The following is an 18,618-nucleotide window of genomic DNA, read 5'->3' as shown; positions in this document are numbered from 1 at the left end:
CTAGTAGTAGAGATGTCAAGGCATTGGCTGTCTTCTGCTTGCTGTTTTAGCAGCAAAAAATGTGATGCTGCCATTAGAGAACACATAAAATCTTTCATAAATAACATGAAAATTAGGCAACATCATATCAGAAATGACATAATGATCCTCGAAATAACATAAAATTCTTCAAACAACTAATGGTGGTGAAGGTGGAATATTGAAGAACCCTCCAACAATGTCCAAAAGATGGATCAAAGTTTCATTAGGGCTGTAACCTCTTGAACAAAACCACAAAGATGGTGGCCACAGCCAATGCTACCAAGGAAGCTTGAATTGCATGGTCATCGTTGTAGATAGCAGTGGTCGTCTTGGTGATTGCCGAGCTGCAACTCTCGGTTGAGGTCCCCAGAAAATTCTTGACGAGATGAAACAGACTGCTCATCATCTCAGACAGCTTCGTTTTGGTGTCTTGCAAGAGGTCCAGCAACCCAGTGCGTGAGCTTTCTGAAGATGTCTCCAAGTCCATCACCACAGGCACTTCCAAATCATCAACTCCAGGGTTTTTTCCTGCTGGATTCGGTGAGGATTCCTTAATCAGTAAGTTAATTCGACAGCATGGAAAACATCAGATTCAAGTAGACATATGCTTGACTCTTCAGGTGAGTATCACAAAACTCTTTGAACTGCTTATTGTTGATCACAGCTTCCCAGACATTTTTGTCAGATGCAATTGCAGCAACTACTTCCTGTACAAGATAGCATGCTATTAAAGTCCGAAAACCAATGGTGTAGGGAAGGGATTACAAATGCAATTGTTTGGATGGCTGCAAAGTGAAGACATTTTACATTTTTTGCATGATAATCCACATGAATTAACATATAAACTTCCTCACAGAAGATCCAGAAAAGAAATCACACCAAGATTCTACTTCATACTTGTTTGCTTGCTCAAAAGACTTTTCACGCTTTGTTGCATGCATGTTGGGGTCGAAAAACACAAAGCAAAAAGTTGCAGTAGTGATGGAACCTGAGCGGCAGGCAGTTTCGGTAACAATGAGAGAGCCTGGATTGCAGCACTGTTTCTGAGGTGAGCATCTCTTGTCCTCTTCCTAAGAGCCAGATCTTGGGTGTCAGATTCTTCACTGAACCTGGCAGAGGAGATTGATGTGTACGTGAAAGTAATGTCAGTTGATAACACTCACTGTTACAAGATTTACCATCTTTACACTGCGCATGTATGACTGCATAACGCTCGTGTATACATGAAAGGGATTCTCCAGTGAACTCTACTTGCAGTCGCATCAGTCAGTGATCAAGAAGATGAAGTTTTTGTTGCTATATGCTGCTGTATTAATCTGATGCAAGAGAAGATAAACACGGAAACCGTGAAAACTATTACAAGCATGCAACGTGCTCACGTCTGGATAGCAGCTTTGAGATCCGACGTCGCGGCTATCGCTTCCTGGAAAGAGGGAGTTGCGTCGAACGCAAGCCACTCCTCCACCACCTCCTCGTGGAGGGCAATCGGGAGGCCTTGTTTGTTCGCCAGAGAGACCACGGCGGCGATGTTGGACGGAACGCCACGGCCGTAATTGACGAGGGAGATGGCCTTGTTGTTGGCGGTTCTCAGCTCTCTGACGGCTCCCATCTCCTCCAAAACTTGATTTCCAGTCCGGAGAGGGAGACGAACAGACATCGTTATGCAGTATAAGAGGGTGATCATCTCCCGTACGTTACGATCCACCAATCTTGTCATCTAACGCTGTCCATCGTCATGTTGATACCATCAAAGCCATTGATGCGGCACCAGCCAACCACTGTGGATTCTTGCAATCGCATCTCACATTGATGGATGATTGGGATTTTACGCTGAATGAATGGTTGAGATATAACAAAAGAATTGTTAGTAAACCTTTATGGGGTAGTCGAGGTGTCAGTGATCCAGTCCCCGATGTATAAGGTTGCCTACGTGGATGCTCGGATGACGAGAGCGAGCATCGGGTCGGATCGGGTCAAGTTCAAGGTGCCTTTTGGGCCAGATTCAGGTCACCCCCTATTTTTAATTCGTGGTTATCATGCATATCGTTGATTTATTCTTAGTTGTTTTCACTCCGAGTCACACATGACGAGTTCTTCGATGGCTCAACAATGAACTTTTAATTCTGTTTCCTTGACCACCTTCCCTCTTCTTGGATTGGTCAGAAGTGTGCATCAGTGGTTTGGTCAACGTTAATCGAGCTACAAAACTACTACATCTTCATCATCATGATCAAAGCAAAGAGTTGAAATAGATAATACTATCAATCACCTTCAGAAAGCGAAAAGAAGAGTTGCATAAAACAATCTCAGGCTTCAACCACTAACCGGTGACTAATTATAATGGTGACTGAGTTGAAGCACAAAGTTATTGGGAGATTTTAGCTGCTTTTATTAGTTGTGTGATTGGTGATTGTTGCTATCTGTGAGCACATGTTGGAAAGATCAATTACTTTGGGCAGCTGCAGCCACATCCCGTCGCTTTAGATTGATGGGTAGCAACTTGATGATGCCTTCAAGTTTCTTCAAGCTGCTGCAGGAGTCAGACCAGTTGCAGCGCAAAGTCTCCGGCAAGTGGTGGCATTAGGAAGAGGAAGAGGTCAGCTTGTGATCCACAGTGAATGTATTTTTAAGGTAGAAGTGATTGACAATTAGTGTTTTAATATAACTCCTACTTTGATCAAATCTTGAGAGAAAGGATCTGATCGTGTTCGTCTCAATTGGCACTGTTCTTGTAGAAATTTCTTGAAGGATATCAAACACCGATTACCCTTTTCTCTCTCTCTCTCTCTCTCTCTCTCTCTCATTTTCTTTTCTTTTGGTAAGAAGAAGAAGAAGACATGGTTAGAATGGTTGATCTAAAGATATGGGAATGGCTTCACATCAGAGCTGATGTAACACAACAAAGGTCCATTCATTCGAGATGCAGTCCTTGATAGGGACCGAATGGTTGATCTAAAGACGGTCGAACCTGGCGGCTCCAGATGCAGTTCACCTTCCCTGCAACTAAATTAACACAAGAATGCATTCAACACGATGACACTGCTTTGCTTCAGTCCATGGTTGTATTTGAATCCGACTGCTACAGAAATCGCCGCGTCTCTGGACATGGCAGCTTAGCACCAATTTAGTCACTTCCAATCCACCTCTTCGTCCTCGAGAGATCATCACTAGTCCAACCATGGAAGAGGAGAAAGGCAGGCATCGCTGCTCTGTTTTCCTCGCGTTCATGATCCTGTCCACCATCACCCTTCGGTCGTCGCACGCAGCAGACACTCTTTCAGCAGGTCAATCCATCCGTGACGGCCAGACGCTGATCTCCGCCGCCCAGACGTTCGAGCTGGGATTCTTCAGCCCTCCCAACTCGAGCAATCGGTATCTGGGGATTTGGTACCAAAAGCTCTCACCTCGGACCATCATATGGGTCGGAAACAGGGAGAGGCCCATTCCGAATATATCTGGGTTCCTAACAATCGACGCACAGGGAACTCTGATGATCTTGGACAAGATTGGCACGTCTATCATGATAGCATCTAACACAGGCAGCACAAATCTCACGAGTGCTACGTTGTTAGATTCGGGTAACCTCGTTTTGAAGCAGTGGAACTCTAGCCAAGATGCGCAACCCCTGTGGCAGAGCTTCGATCATCCAACCGATACTTTTCTTCCTGGAATGAAGCTGGGGTTGGACGGCAAGAGAAACCGGCTGCTCACGTCTTGGAGGAGCTCCGATGATCCCGGGCCTGGCGACTTCTCCGCCGGGATCGACCCGAACGGTACAAAGCAGTTCTTCATGTGGTACAAGGGGGAGGTGCAATGGCAGAGCGGACTGTGGAACGGGACAAGTTTCGGACTAGTTAATCGGATGACATCAGGCCAGTACAACATCACCTACACCCCTCACTGGATCGATGGCTACTACTACTACACTTTTGGAGACAGCTCTTTGATCACGAGGGGAGTGATGGAGGTTTCAGGCCAGTTCAAGCAGTTCATATGGTTGGAGAGCGAAGAGGAATGGGTTGTGTTATGGGTGCAGCCGAAGGAGCTTCCTTGTGAAGTCCGTGCAACTTGTGGAGCCAATGGGATCTGCAGCGGCAGCCACGATAACTCCACTACTTGCCGGTGCATGTATGGTTTCGTTCCCGCTTCTTATCAGCGATGGAGATCCAACGACTGGTCGGAGGGGTGCATGAGGCGGACGCCGACGACGGAGTGCGAGAGGGATGTATTCTTCGGGTTGACGAATGTGAAGCTCCCCATCTTCTCCTCAAGAGAAGGGGATTCCAGTGTGAGCCTGGAGGACTGCGAATCCAGCTGCGGCAGGGACTGTTCTTGCACTGCTTATGCTGCAGCCTATGCGAATGGAACTGGATGCCTGTTTTGGTCTGGGGGACTGCTGGGCCTCCAGGATGGCACTCAGGATCTCTATGTCCGTCTTGCAGCTTCAGATCTTTCACAGGATTCAGGTAAGAACAAATTCTCAGAGATACTCTTCGTTTTAAGTCACCGTAGTTACTCAGATATGGATAATTGACTGCAGAAAGTAAAAGCAGTAAGCCTTTGATCATATCGATCCCTCTGGCGGCTGCAGGCACAGTTCTTCTATTTGGTATCTCGATGTGTTACTACAGGAGGAGAAGAAAGGACAAAGGTAACGGTTATCTATTTAGAATACAAGACGTAACAAGTCCGATGTGTTTTGTGCTCTGCTCAACAGGTGAGAAGGAAACGAGTCAATTGCTATCTAGCAGATCTCCTCCTTCGGCATCCTCCGTTTTGTCTTCTGATACGATCAAGCCTGGAGAAAACAGTAAAGGCTCTGATTCTTCTTCGTTCAGCTTCAAATCCGTATCGGCAGCTACAGATCACTTCTCTGATTCAAACAAGCTAGGAGAGGGTGGATTTGGGCGAGTTTATAGGGTAACAGTTGCTGCTTATTTTTTTCCCTTAAAAGCCTGAGACTGAACACTCTGTTCACTGTAGCTTCTAACATCTAATAGGTTTCAGCAATGCTGTGGTTTCCTTTGTTCTTAATAGCTTCTAGACATAGATTTTACTGTATAAAAATCTAGAGATCTTAGCAAAGAAAATTTCATAAGTAGAGTTTCTTCAGGATGATGATCGATAAGTAGTGAAATGGGTCATGGATGCAACAGGGTCTGCTGGAGGGGCAGCAGGTAGCAGTGAAGAGGCTGGCAAGAACCTCAGGACAGGGAATTGAGGAGTTCCAGAATGAGATAACCCTTATTGCTAATCTTCAACACAAGAATGTTGTTCGCCTTCTTGGTTACTGCATCGAGAAGGAAGAGAACATACTGATATATGAGTATATGCCCAACAAAAGCTTGGATTACTACATATTTGGTTAGTCAGGAATCTCATTTAGTGGCACTCTCTGGTGTCGTGCATTTAAATGCTCGTACTCATAACATTGTATGAACAGATCGAATAAGACGATCGGAACTAAGCTGGGCTAAGCGTGTTGTGATAATTGAAGGCATTGCTCAAGGTCTTCTGTATCTTCACAAGTTCTCCAGATTCAGAGTCATTCACAGGGATCTAAAGACCAGCAACATACTGTTGGATAGTGAAATGAACCCCAAGATATCCGATTTCGGGCTGGCCAGAATCTTTGAGCAGAATGAAGACCAAGCAAACACCAAAAGAGTGGTTGGTACTTAGTAAGTGAACCTATCAATCTCCTCTTTCTTCTTCTCTCTCTCTCTCTCTCTGAAAGCCAGCAAAAACTTCTTTGATCGGAACATAACTATTTTGAATTCAGTGGTTATATGCCTCCCGAGTACGCAATGAATGGCATCTTCTCCACAAAATTCGATGTCTTTAGTTTCGGAGTAATAGTACTGGAGATCGTCAGTGGGAGGAGGACCGCTCGCTTTTTCGATTCCGAGAGCTCTTCGAATCTGCTTCGATACGTGAGTTGTCTTCTATGAACTTTGGCTCATGAATCTTACTGTTCTTCCTGACCTGCGGTTGCTACTCGACTCTGCAACTCTACAGAGTTGGGAGCTGTGGAGAGAAGGCAAGAGCTTGGATTTGCTGGATAGTTCACTGGACATTCCAGAGTCCGGAGAAGAGATCTCGAGGTGCATCAACATCGCGCTTCTGTGTGCTCAAGAGAACGCAGCAGATCGACCAACCATGTCAGCTGTGGTGTCGATGCTGACGAGCGGCGCTGCGTCTCTACCAGCTCCCAGGCCTCCTGCATTTTTCCTCGTCGCAGTATCCAAGAAACGCTTGTCTTCATCCCTGGAAGGGACTTCTACAGAAAACGATGCTACTGTCACAGCCCTAACAGGTCGATAGAGGTACTCGAAACTGCATCCATCTATAATGGATTCAGAAGCTTTCTCTGTTGTGCAATGTTTCCAATAAGTGGTCAATGGGAACTTGATTCCGTTGCATTAATTTTGTGCTACACCGGATGTATTGGTAGCTTTAACTCAAAGTACGGTCAAAATTATTCTATCATATCAAATTTAGGATCTTGATTCTTTTCGAAATTTATGTTACGATGCATATAAGATTAAACCGTCGATCATATCAATCAAATTACTCTTTCTAATATTTATTACTAAAATGATATTAATCAAAATCAAGGACCTTACAGTATTCTAGATTTAAAAGAAGACATTGAAATTAATATCATATGAAGTGGACGTGCCGGAGTGGTTATCGGGCATGACTAGAAATCATGTGGGCTCTGCCCGCGCAGGTTCGAATCCTGCCGTCCACGAAACATTTTTTGTCTTTTTATTATTTTTCCGCGTCGCAATAATCACATCTGCGATAATGGAAATAGAAATCTAAGAGTCTAACAATTATATCTATTTAACTCATGATGTGAAATCCATCTGGGTAAGCTCAAAGGGTTGGCGCTGTCGCCCCGTTGGAAAGCATGACTAACGTGTCCTTTGCTCCCCACCCCAGCCAGCATTGCCAACAGCGACATGCCAAGGAAACAAGGATGACCTTTTTGTGTGTGGTCGGTGGACTTCCACGGCGACGGTGGAAACGAAGGGCCTCCTTTTGTGCTCTGGGCGGCGGCTGGGGACGGAGCCTACGCGACGGTCAAACCACCGCGGTGAAGTGAAAGTTATCGACGGCTTGACTTCCCAAACAATGGTCGGCTTTCTTCCGTTCCTTCACTATGACGCCCCCATCATGTGTTGCTGATGCCAATTCAATATTTAGACTATTTCTAATTATAAATAAATAAATAAATAACGTCGAAACGTGTCGCGGGCGTAATCTTTATCCGATGCCACGGCCACCGTCATGGGGAAGAAATCTGAGCCGTACAGGTAGAGGGCCACGCGTCGAGGATGGACGGCTTCGATCGAACACTCGTTTAAATCTGTATCTCTCGCGTGGGACACGGAAATTACGTAAGCCTAATAATTGCTAGCAGCTCATCAATGATGAGACGGGACACGCGCACGGATCTTGAAGACGCGGCATGCAAGATGGGTACGTACGTATGGACACGTGAGTCACGTCCGCAGCGCATGCTTCGTTCTCTTATCGTTTACATTTCCTTGGTAGTCTAATCTGCCAGTTGGATGTGATCCGTGGTTTCTTCATGTTAATACACGACGAAGTGATGAGGTTAATGTGCCAATGCAGACAGGTGATTAATTCCTTTCGGTAATTAACCTTCTCAAATAGTAAAGCACAGAGACAACAAGAAGAACACTCTTCCAGCATTCAACAACTAGCTATTTGTGATGTGAGCATAATACCTCACTAGATTTTTAGTGCTTATGCAACATATATTACCTTATAAATAGACCAACAGAAGTAAAACTTATACAGCATCATTATATATATATATAATCCTAACTAAGTTCCAGCAGATATAGGTAGAAACTGTATCACACATTGTGTCAAAATACACAGTAAAAGCATGAGAAAAATAAATCCTTTTCATGATAAGAGAAATAATAAGAAAATGGAAAAAAAGGACCGAGAAAAGTCTTGTGCGTCATGCATTAGCATCTGGGTGCAGAACTTCGTGTCTCTTTCCGTATATCAGCTGCTTTTGCTTTCTTCTGTCTCCCTCTCTCTCTCTCTCTCTCTGTCGCCCCTGTGAGTCTTTTGTGTTGTATCTTATTCTTCACATGCAATTGCTCACATCCAAGAGATCAGGGATTTGGTACTTCAACCGGTTGCTGCAGTAGCTCTCTCTCTCATCTTCGGTGCTGCTGTTCACGTGCGTCGACGATGAGTTCAGAGGAGTCGGGCTTGATGCAGGCGTCGAAAACACAGAAGTCAGGCTATATCCCTGGCTGCTTGTGCCGCACACATCGGAGATGTCGGCGATGAATTGGGTGAAGGATGGGTCCAAACTTTCGTAGTTAACACCCGTTGCAGGCACGAAATCATTCTGGGATAGGTTACCCTGCATAATGATGTCCTGCCATGGATTAAAATCAGCAGATGTATGCAACTGGCCCACATTGGGCTGCATGAGCTGTGCCTCATCAGGGAATGGATCATTCGAAGGGGTGCAAGTAGGTAGCCTTTGGGATAGATGCTGTAGCTGTTGTGTCTGGAAGGAAGCCAACTGTTCTTGGAATTGGGGAGTCGGGTGTTGTTGCTCTGGGAGTCCTTGACCGAGGATGTTTGGGTTTTGGCATTGAGCAGATAGGAGGTTTTGGGCCATCATTAGGAGCTCGCTGTTCACCAGTGGCTCAAGACCTAATAACCCAGATAGATCGAACTGCGACGACGTTGGGTTGCACAAGGAGGAGGTCAGGAGAGCAGACAGGTCGAGGAGATCGAGGCGATGGGTGTGGGTCACAGGATCAATGCCCATCCTGAGAAGCCTCTTCCTGATGTGCGTATTCCAGTAGTTTTTGATCTCGTTGTCGGTTCTTCCTGGCAAGCGAGCAGCGATCGCAGACCACCTGGAAGCCACGGCAGAGTTGAAGCACATAAGCATGAATTAATTTTCCTTGTACTTGTTACCTAAAACCAAGACACTTCGCTGTATAGCACTTACTTGTTCCCCAAAAGACTGTGTAGATGAATGATCGCCTCTTCCTCCTCAAATGAGAACCTTCCTCTTTTAATGTCCGGCCGCAGGTAGTTCGTCCACCGAAGCCGGCAACTCTTGCCACACCTTGCAAGGCCTGTCCGTACGCCAAGGACATGAGCGGGTTTCACAAAGGTACTCATCGCTACGACTAACTCAACTCCATACCTGCTTTCTTGGGAAGAGTCCTCCAGCTCCCTTGCCCGTGCTTCTGGATGTAGTCGATGAGCTTCTGGTCCTCCTCAGGTGTCCATGGCCCCTTCTTCAGTCCATCCTTGTCACAACAAGGCGCTCTCCCCATATCGAAGACAAGAAGAGATCTAGTGCTGTTTCGGCTGGTCTCCTCGATTGATTTGCTTCAGGAAGCGTAGGATGGGCTAACTATGAAGGATTGAGGCAGAGTTCAATGTCTAGCTTAATCACAATGAATAGGAGATGAATCGTACTTGGGGTTATATAGAACGAAATAGCAACGAAAGGCTGAGAGGGAAGAGCCAAAAGTCAATTGGATTCGGTACCGTCCTTTGTTTATCTCCGTGGCGACGTGTCCTCTCTCTCCCTCTCTCTCTCTCTCTCTCTCTGGGGTTAAAAACCAGGCACGGTGTGGGAGGAGGGTGACAGCCATAAAGCGTCGGAGGGAGAGGGGGGACCCTTATCCCGTTCCCATTGGTGTTGGCTCATTCCAGGTGGTGACACGTAACTGGGTGATGCGACGGATGGTTGGCCCCAGGTTGTACTGGCGGGCTTGTTTTCACCTTCACGGTGTTCTTGCTTGCTGCTGCTGTAAAGACTCGGCCTGCATGACAAATGTGATGATGTCTGCACTCGTATGATTCAGCCGATGTAAGACGAGACTATGAATTCGAGGCATATGCCCCTACAAATTATATATCGAGGAAAGTTTGTGAAGCGGAGACTTCGGGCTCTCGATGATTGCCACCTAAGCATTCACAACAATCACATCCTTCGGGCCCTTTCCAGGCCAAAGTCAACAATTCCGACGGTCAATGATAACAGATGGATGGTCTAGATTGCTTTGAATGTATCACGGCGGTTGCTGCTCAGGTGTCTGGTCTCAGGCAGGGTCCAGCTCTATCCCCTCACACGATGGACACATTTGTCGGCTGCAATCCAAATTTGTTTAGCCTTTCATATATCAGCCTCTCAATCATAACGCATGGAAGCCATCCTGTGCTGTGGCTTGCCATCTAAGTAGGCCATACGACGACACAGTCCGCCATTGATGTCGGATTCGCCCTTTGACTGATCTTTTGTCCCACTTCAAGTCCCAAATGCTGATTTCGATAAGACTTTATTGTCTCGTTGTCTCTTGGACTGTACGCACTCAATTTCCCAATCCTGATGATCAAGTTTTCTCAGAAAACACATTTGATATCTTGATCAGTGCATGGCATCCAACTTCAACGGAAAAAGAAAGAGTCATGAACCCTGCAACCACATTGAAATCGTGAAGAAGAAGAAGAAGAAGAAGGGAGTGCCGTAGTCGATGGTCGTCCTAAGACTTCCTCTGTGTTTCGGCCAATGATTTGCCGCCTGCACAGCACCGTACACACGTTGGGATCAAACCCACTTGTCGTCTCCCGTCTTTCGGAGATAGCTTGTTGAATTGACATAGTGGCTCGGAGGACGCTGCGGCAGACACCCGAGGACGTGTCCGCCTCTGAGGCTTTCACTGTTCGTGACGTGGCTGCTTGTCTTTTCCCAACAACATCAACACCACTGTCGCATAATTGCTGGACGCATCCACCGTCACCAACGCCGCTAGCGTACCCTCTACGTTCATCACTATGGATAGGAAGTGTGTGTGTGGGTGTGCATGGTAGTGTGATTCACCGTCAACCACATATAGGTGGTGAAGGGTTATTTTGGTGTCACCTCAATGAAATATCATTTACGAGCATATAGTCGTATTTTATAGTCCTAACTAAGAAATGCAAAGCCTAGGTTTGACAACCGATCGCTGGAAACAAAGAATCAACTGCAGAAGGAAGGGAAAGATAAGAAACTTGACAGTGGTGTATTGGCAATGCATGGTTGTGATCGACCTTGTATGACGACTGTGATAACAACTACTACATATAGTATTCGAGCGTAATAATTGCACGACAACAGTGAAGACTGTGAGATCACCCCCCCAGAATCTAATAGATTAATGCACCGTAATCGTCCAGGTGGTTGCCTCCCTGCCTCGCGCCATGGGAGCAGGCCATGTCTTAGATCAGCAAACCAAGGAAATTAAAGCTCATGCCTTGATCATTGTGCAAGCAGGTGGCGATTTCCTTTGTTATTAATTGGAATAAAGAAGTGGTATTGCTAGATTATCTAAAGCTTATTATGATTCGGAGATCTTACCGGTATCGTAGTCATGCCTGCAATATCATAACCCTTTAGATCGGTGTTAGCAGCACTGTCGGGGTGGACAGATCTTGCAATCGGAAGCGTAGAGAGAGTGAGCAAAGTGTGATGAGCAAAGTTGTTGTAGTGAGAGGATGAAAGAGAAGTTTGACTGTGCTTCGTGATGGCGGACTTGTTGAACTTCATCGTACGGAAGGGTAGACCTACGGATTAATGTAATGTACTTGAACAGTAGGGGATCACATAAAATAATTTAGGGTAGACATGCTACGACTCGTTTCTTCAGATAATGCCTGACTTACGTGTGGAAATTATAGCCTACAAACTTTGAATGGACGACGGCTAGCTAGCTTGCTAATGAAGGGACAATTCAGTCGCAAGGAGCCTGAGAGGGTCGGTTAGCTTTCATGTCTTTAGAACCTGTGAGCAGAACAAGCTATTGCTTGATTGACTGAGCTTTTTGGGTTTCCCATAGTTGCTTATCATTCCAGTGTTTGCAAGTTCTCGGTGGCCAACCATCTCACCAGCTGATGCCTGACTACAGAAACTATGTAAAGTGCTCAAGTTTTAGGTGTCCTCAAGCTTGAAGGTCGTATCTGTCACTGACTTGGCTTCTGGAGAAGTAGGAGGCGAAGGTGAACCATCAGCTTGGCAGCTTAAAGCAAAACATGATGACAAACCAAATTGAGTGAAAGAATCAAAACAAAGAACAGTAGACCAACAATAACAAACGCATGGGAGAGGAAGAGGCTCTCTTAAAAGTCCCTTCCAAGCATGTGATTGGCTTTGATGCTTTGAGATCAGATGCCACCTCTCTCACAAATCTGCATACAGCATTTCCTGCGCTTCAGTGTGGTGTAACTATCTTCTCCCCAAAGACGTTTATTTGGGTTCTCTTACTCGTAAGATCGAACAGAGATTTACAGATGCGATAGTTTGTAGAAATAAAATGATTACATTAATGGCATGACCAAAAAAAAAAAAGAATAAGACCTAAAAATATCTCAATATAAATTATAAATAAAATTTTAAATATTTTTAACTCAATTAAATGTATAACTTTTCACAAATCTAAATGATGGTAAAAGATCATATAGTCAACTCTAGATAAATATATATATATATATACATATATATGTAATATACATACATATATATACATGTTTGTATATATATACATATTTGTATCTAAATATGAGATACAAATTTCATTATTCTGCACAGACTTGACTAATTTGCCTATTGAATCTGCTATTCTTTTTTCTGGTTTACAATATTTATGGTTGAATACTGAATGAAGATAGTAGCATCATTGTTGCACGTTGCACAAAGGAGTGGATAGGAGAAGCAAGAGATCCTCCTGTAAATTAAACGAACAATACTAGATCTCAGGAAAGGATCATTTCCCAGTTGTATTTATAGAACAGGATATATTGTAGACTATGAAAGAATACAAAAGAATTCTGTCCAACACTGCACTGAGAGAGGTAACAAACAGTAACTATACACAATCACATGACAAGAGATCATCCTCTATACAAAGCTTATCGTCTTCAATGAATGGATTGAAGATGGCTTACTTACAGTGTAGATCTACAAGTTTACTTGCACATTACTCAGTTCACGTGAAAAGAGCGATAGCAACACTAGAAAGCTGCACACCATTAAGTCTCGACCTCGCAACTCTTTGTTGATTCGGTGCGTGTGGAGCTTCCTCGTTGCTGATGTCAAGATCACTATCTATCGTATTGCTCTGTTTCCTAAAGAGAGACTTCGAAATTGGAGTGCTGAAAACGAAATGCGACTCCCTTGCGATCAAAGTCTGCACAGATTGTGACATACGCATGTAAGAACAGCAAAATTAGGACTACCATCAAATGTATATAACAGAGTGACTTACTGCTCCATTTACAGTCTTGGAGACCAACAACAGTTGTTTCAGATCACTATGATCGACTTTAGACAGCGTCTTTACCTGCAAGGTTAGATTGAAATGTCAGAATTCTAATCTTCAATACGAAGTAAGAGGAAGAAACGAATTAAAAAGGAGAGTACCAAAATATCTAGAGGCAGAGCCTCTAAACGATTTAATGTCTGCGTTCTCCACCTTGTAACCCGCCTCTTAGATGGAGCACCGCATGGAGAGGATAAATTGGCTGAATCCATAGTCTTAGATAACACAACTCTTTTTCTCCCCAATATGCTTGTGCGATGAACAAATTCTAAGCCGGCTGGCACAGATTGTTCATGCCGAACCTTTCCTACTGCCATATTTTATGGCCACCTACTCTACAATTCCAAGAATGACAACATGAGTCAGTGGCAAAGAGTTCCTGGCAGCAGAATCCAACACGAATTCGACAAAATCGTGCAATTGACACCTAAAGACAACAGTTGTATTACGGAAAGATGATTAGCCCTATCGATCTAAAGCAACGAGCAGGTAAATCAAAAGACACCCAAGCAAATCTCTCATCAGACATACCTGCGAACAACTCCGAATCGGGACAATGTGGGCGTTCAGATCCTCTTGAAAACGAAGACTCCTCCGAAATGGATTCGGTCGGATGGATCGACTCCTTCACGGCTTCACCTGACCACCACCATCACCGTCTCTTATATAGAGGGAGGGAACGAAGAAGAGGTGGACTCTGCAGTTTGACCTAATTGCTTTCCATGGAGACTGCTGGAATAGTCGTCGAAGTTCCGAAGCGAGCAAAAATATCCGACAAAAAGCAAGAAATAAAATAATAAAAGAGAGCCGCTGGTCCACCGTGGATAGCGTCCAACGAACGCGTGACCGACTTCGACGTGGCGGAATCTGGGCGGTTGGCGGAGTAGCCGTTGGGGACGGTAGAGCCGATCGGTACGTCCATTAGATCATAGCCAAACAGGATTATTTACCCAAATCAGAGCCTTCCCTAATAAGCCAACAACACCCAGTATGCTATTGATCATAGAATCTAAATGACATATCCAACTTATGTTTAATGATAGAAAATACTTCATGAGTAAAAAGGCACCCAAAGAACAAATGTTGATGATAAGGATGAGCATCCAAAAAAACTGAGAAGTTAGTAAATGACTATATAATAGCTTCCAACATAAACAAATAGCACAAGGAACAATCAAAACTTTCCACAAGCTAGACAAAAAAAAAAAGGCTATAAATGATCAATTGCATACTGGGAGGTTCAAAAGCCATATGTAGACTTGGTTGATGGTTGCCCTTTTGCCAAATCAACGTTCAAAATCACATCAACCAGCAAAGAACTAAAACACTATGGTTGTTAGAAACATTTCACTTTTGATCAAAAATCAAATTAGAAATGATAAATAAATTATTAATACAATCTATGTTAATAAATATAGTTTTAAAAGTAAGAGGCATATCAAAAATCTAATTATGATTAAGGATACTACTAGAAATTTCATCGACAAAAAACTAAAACGTAACTCATGTAGTCAGGGGACATAAAATCATATTTATCATATACAATCTAATATTAAATAATTCTACATATACTCATAAAATTGCTAACTCTTTTAGCCTATAAAATCATACTAGTGAAAGCTAGATTCGGGATACTTAAGTCACTCCTCTCTTTCGGAGTGGCAACAGTACCCCAAGCCATATCTATGAAAGCACCTTCCATTGGTCATTAACGATTATCATGAACACTCTTCAGCTTCAACTGCGTTGCCACAATCTTCATCCTCAACACAACCATAGCCTTCCTTAGTGCCCTCAATTTAGCTACATCCAATAATAGAGTATCATCCAGAATATCTATCTAGAGTTCATCAGTCTCTCCAGTAGTAGGAGTCTTAGGTACTATGGTCAAGCTTTATATAATAGGACTCACCCCTTTCACCTGAGATTGAAACTAGGAGGCCAAAGAGAAAGAATTCTTAGTTACCATGTAACAAGGGGCACATGAAACAAAGGGTAGCAACTGTATCCTCTACATTAAATGGCAACTGTATCTTTTTCATTAAAGCCTTCCTTGTCATATTAACTCAGGTCCTTGCCTCACTAATGGGATCCTTAATCGAGGCATCATTGACGAGAAAAGAGGCCTCAACGTCCATGTGTTCATCACAACATGTTAGAGCTTAATAATTTTTTAGGATGCGCAACACGATCCGTTGGCACCATTGCTTCTTTGAACCCCTCTCCCATTTCGATTGAGTTTGCCCACTAGTTATCTCTTTTCTATCTTAATCAAGGATCAAACAAGTCCTCATTAAGATGATCCCTCTCTTTCTATAGGGTTACAGAGCTATCTAACTCTGAAGGGGTTGCTCCATAACACCCAAGGGGGGAGAAGATGAACTCAATAAAATAGGGAGGGAAATCATAAAAGCATTCGAGGCTAGTGGATAGGAATCAACCTTATGACCTACACATCCACATTTAAAACATATCGTTAATAAATTTTAATAAGAAATTGCTTGAAAGATTCTGTCATTCAAGCGTCCTAATCAAATACTCTATTCAAGGGGTTTTGTTAAATCAATTTCGATACAAACTCTAATATACATCCCCTTTCAAAGGTGAAAGAAGATTCATCAATACAGAGATGATAACTCAACAGGAAAGTCAACTGAAAAATACAATCTTAATTCCATTGCTCGAAAGAAAGGATGATGAATTACATCCTAATTCGAGACTAAGGGAATAATCTTAGTGAGAGACTAGAATTTATCTCTCTAAGATATTAAATGAAGAACTTCCCTCTTTATCATCTATGGTCCCTTTATGAGCATACTAATAATATCTTTTTCAAAAAAAAATTAAAATAAAAAAAAATCTTTAATCATATCAATAACCATAGGTGGAGATTCACATTTCCACGAGAATAAAACCATATATTGCAAAAATTTTAGAGTAGGAGGACATTAGAGAAATCACCGACCAAACTAGAAAGCTAAGATTTTTTCCATTCGCAAAAGTATCTTTATCAAACTCAATAAAATCTTTTGAAGAATCACAAATCTGATCAAACAATGAGGAAGATAAAAGAAAACTTATATCTAGCTTAAAAGGATCAATTATAATTTTTGTTCATGAGAGACTATTCTTATAAGAAGAGCCATCAGATTGGTCTTTCTTTGAAGATAATAGGACATAAGATACCCTTAGATTGGATGAAGGAATAGGCCATCACAGCCAAAAGAGACACAAAAGAGTTTTTGATATGCACATTCACCACAATTAAAGGATAGACACAATATCAATCTATGGAACAACACCATCCGAAAGAGGGGCCAATTGAGTGGAATAAAAAGCTATAGGAATAGAAGATGATTGGTTAGAGTTACAAGGAGTAAAAAAGAATTAATAGTAAAGGGAGAGAAAAAATAATAATATGGTTATAAGGTTTTTCTATCTCGGATTATAAATATTATTTTTTTATCCAATAAAACTTAATTTATGTATCTCTTTTTCGCAAGATAAATAAAATATCTATTAAAGCTTTTTTTCTACTCATTTTATTTTAAAAGATCTCTCCCTATCTCTAATATGTGGATAAAATAACGATAACATGCTTGACTGACCAATGTTAGTGAGCAATGTTGCATCCTCCCCTACAACACTTTTAGTTAGCACATCATGGATCTCCATGAGGTTCCTAAGAGCTTAATATTTTGTGACCAAATATTACAATGGTGTCCCATGATTAAAATATAACTAATTAGATCCTTAACAAATGATACCAAATGAATTGAGATGAATTAATTCTCCATGAAAATTATTCGGTAAAATTCTCAGTAAAATTGAGCATTCAATACACGTCTTTGCACCCGAAGCCAATTATTTTCCCCCTACGGACGATTTGATGATGGCCGTCTTTATCTGATCACCGTAAAGCCTCCAACTAATCATTCTATTAGAGCTGACAGTCTCTTCAAAGGAGAGGCTTTCATTGACATAGCCATTCCTCTAACCCGACAAGATTATCTACGTTTCTTCACACATCAAACAGCAAAAGAAATGCATTGCTCGTGGTTTTCTTCGGCAGCAAGCTCGCTAGTCTTGTCAGTTATTAATGCTAGTCTGGTGATTGATACCTGTCGAAAGAAAGATCAAAAGAAATGGCTAAGCCTGCAATTAATGGGCACGGCTAATATTCCTTAGCATTTGGTGTTCGATAACATTAATGGAATGACCGATTTCTGAGAGAGAAAGAGAGAGAGAGAGAGCGATAATGGCTAAGGATGCTTCAGCTTTGGAACTGCGAATCCAACTCTGTGATTGTTCATAGCAGCAGTTCTCCCAAAAGCTTCCTAATAGTAACAAAAGCTATTCAACTACTTCGGAAAGGACTCTTATGACTGCCAATCCTCAACAATAGGACATATAACCACACTGCGTCATCTTTCTCTTGCCTGTCTCACCTTAATGGTCGATCGAGGAGAAGGGTTCCAAATCCAGAAGACAATCATCAAAAGGAGCTAAAGTAGCTAAATAACTGGATCAAAATATCCATCATACATGTATATGTACGTGTGCATATATACACACATCTTATCATTTCCATGATCAGAACGCCACCAGCTAGCACGCGAGAATGCCGTTCCTGTTCCATGGATCTCTATACCTGTATCTGTATGTATGCATCTGTATGTGTCTATCGATTGTAAGACTTGAGGAGGGCGCCGCAGAAAGTGCAAATGATAGCCCGCCAGGTCTTACGATACACCGGCACGTAGCAGAAACGCGTGGTCGTCTCCATGTCCGCCACCCTCGCGCAGGCCCCACAGCGCGAGCAGATCCCCGCCGCCGGCTTGCTGCTCCTCGTCGTCCGCCGCTGGTCCACCAGAAAGCACATGAACACCAACTTCTTCTTCTCTCACAGGCGCGCACACATGTACACCTGATCTCCGCCCTCTGACCTGCTGCGTGCTTGTTAAGATGACTGATCGAACGTGACGAAGAAAAGAGGCATTAGAGAGAGAGAGAGAGAGAGAGAGAGAGAGAGGATGACCGGCTCGGATGGCAGGCGGTGACGAAGAAGAAGAAGAAGTCTGTAGGCAGGGCGGCAAGCAGATTCCAACACCGGTATTTAATGAAGGTTGGGGGCGAGAATACGGACAGCTTTCTAATTTATTGCGGATGGTTGGGGTGAGACGAACCAAAAGCCTGTTCAATAAAGGCTGCC

At 43.2% G+C, this 18,618-nt stretch overlaps 4 protein-coding genes and 1 non-coding gene across 7 annotated transcripts; 2 read left to right on the top strand and 3 right to left on the bottom strand.

The window, feature by feature from the left end:
* Window positions 1–3,058: 3,058 nt before the first annotated feature.
* On the top strand, window positions 3,059–6,436 carry LOC135640780 (G-type lectin S-receptor-like serine/threonine-protein kinase At4g27290). The gene is made up of 7 exons (XM_065155515.1): window positions 3,059–4,487; window positions 4,562–4,672; window positions 4,739–4,941; window positions 5,178–5,385; window positions 5,465–5,702; window positions 5,804–5,954; window positions 6,040–6,436. Exons 1-7 carry the CDS (start codon window positions 3,200–3,202, stop codon window positions 6,343–6,345), a joined length of 2,505 nt encoding a protein of 834 aa, XP_065011587.1. The 5' UTR covers window positions 3,059–3,199; the 3' UTR covers window positions 6,346–6,436.
* A 257-nt stretch (window positions 6,437–6,693) lies between these two features.
* On the top strand, window positions 6,694–6,775 carry TRNAS-AGA (transfer RNA serine (anticodon AGA)). Its single transcript has one exon. It is a non-coding gene; the product is annotated as a tRNA-Ser (tRNA).
* A 1,065-nt stretch (window positions 6,776–7,840) lies between these two features.
* LOC135640266 (transcription factor MYB102-like) lies at window positions 7,841–9,559 on the bottom strand. Its single transcript, XM_065154550.1, has 3 exons — window positions 9,245–9,559; window positions 9,044–9,173; window positions 7,841–8,948 (listed from the first exon to the last, which is right to left on the bottom strand). Exons 1-3 carry the CDS (start codon window positions 9,375–9,377, stop codon window positions 8,156–8,158), a joined length of 1,056 nt encoding a protein of 351 aa, XP_065010622.1. The 5' UTR covers window positions 9,378–9,559; the 3' UTR covers window positions 7,841–8,155.
* A 3,281-nt stretch (window positions 9,560–12,840) lies between these two features.
* On the bottom strand, window positions 12,841–14,146 carry LOC103989391 (F-box protein At1g61340). 3 transcript variants are annotated; one of them, XM_018827513.2, is made up of 4 exons: window positions 13,938–14,146; window positions 13,508–13,833; window positions 13,353–13,427; window positions 12,841–13,274 (listed from the first exon to the last, which is right to left on the bottom strand). In XM_018827513.2, the coding sequence occupies exons 2-4, from the start codon at window positions 13,721–13,723 to the stop codon at window positions 13,074–13,076; spliced, it is 492 nt and encodes a 163-aa protein (XP_018683058.2). In that variant the 5' UTR covers window positions 13,724–13,833; window positions 13,938–14,146; the 3' UTR covers window positions 12,841–13,073. The 3 variants fall into 3 exon arrangements, with proteins under 3 accessions (XP_018683058.2, XP_009406493.2, XP_065010623.1); XM_009408218.3 differs by having other exon boundaries at window positions 13,508–13,741; XM_065154551.1 differs by having other exon boundaries at window positions 13,508–14,146.
* Window positions 14,147–17,907: 3,761 nt separating this feature from the next.
* Window positions 17,908–18,309, bottom strand: LOC135639671 (uncharacterized; the record flags this gene model as incomplete). Its single annotated transcript, XM_065153527.1, has 1 exon — window positions 17,908–18,309. A coding segment is annotated over one exon (222 nt), but the record flags the coding sequence as incomplete, so codon positions are not given.
* Window positions 18,310–18,618: the final 309 nt, after the last annotated feature.

Source organism: Musa acuminata, chromosome BXJ3-6, assembly GCF_036884655.1.
Source record: "Musa acuminata AAA Group cultivar baxijiao chromosome BXJ3-6, Cavendish_Baxijiao_AAA, whole genome shotgun sequence".
Classification (NCBI taxonomy): domain Eukaryota; kingdom Viridiplantae; phylum Streptophyta; class Magnoliopsida; order Zingiberales; family Musaceae; genus Musa; species Musa acuminata.
Note: the sequence above shows the minus strand (reverse complement) of the source record. Positions and strands in the feature narration are given on the sequence as shown.

Excerpts from the sequence above, each read along its gene's own strand:
- LOC135640780 (XM_065155515.1), top strand. The coding sequence starts at position 3,200 with ATGGAAGAGGAGAAAGGCAGGCATCGCTGCTCTGTTTTCCTCGCGTTC. Across the intron at positions 4,488-4,561 it reads AGATCTTTCACAGGATTCAG|AAAGTAAAAGCAGTAAGCCT; the intron begins GTAAGAACAAAT and ends AATTGACTGCAG. Across the intron at positions 5,955-6,039 it reads CTTCGAATCTGCTTCGATAC|AGTTGGGAGCTGTGGAGAGA; the intron begins GTGAGTTGTCTT and ends GCAACTCTACAG.
- LOC135640266 (XM_065154550.1), bottom strand. The coding sequence starts at position 9,377 with ATGGGGAGAGCGCCTTGTTGTGACAAGGATGGACTGAAGAAGGGGCCA. Across the intron at positions 9,174-9,244 it reads GACTCTTCCCAAGAAAGCAG|GCCTTGCAAGGTGTGGCAAG; the intron begins GTATGGAGTTGA and ends GCGTACGGACAG. Across the intron at positions 8,949-9,043 it reads CACAGTCTTTTGGGGAACAA|GTGGTCTGCGATCGCTGCTC; the intron begins GTAAGTGCTATA and ends CGTGGCTTCCAG.
- LOC103989391 (XM_065154551.1), bottom strand. The coding sequence starts at position 13,723 with ATGGCAGTAGGAAAGGTTCGGCATGAACAATCTGTGCCAGCCGGCTTA. Across the intron at positions 13,428-13,507 it reads CTCTGCCTCTAGATATTTTG|GTAAAGACGCTGTCTAAAGT; the intron begins GTACTCTCCTTT and ends CTAACCTTGCAG. Across the intron at positions 13,275-13,352 it reads CCAAGACTGTAAATGGAGCA|ACTTTGATCGCAAGGGAGTC; the intron begins GTAAGTCACTCT and ends CAATCTGTGCAG.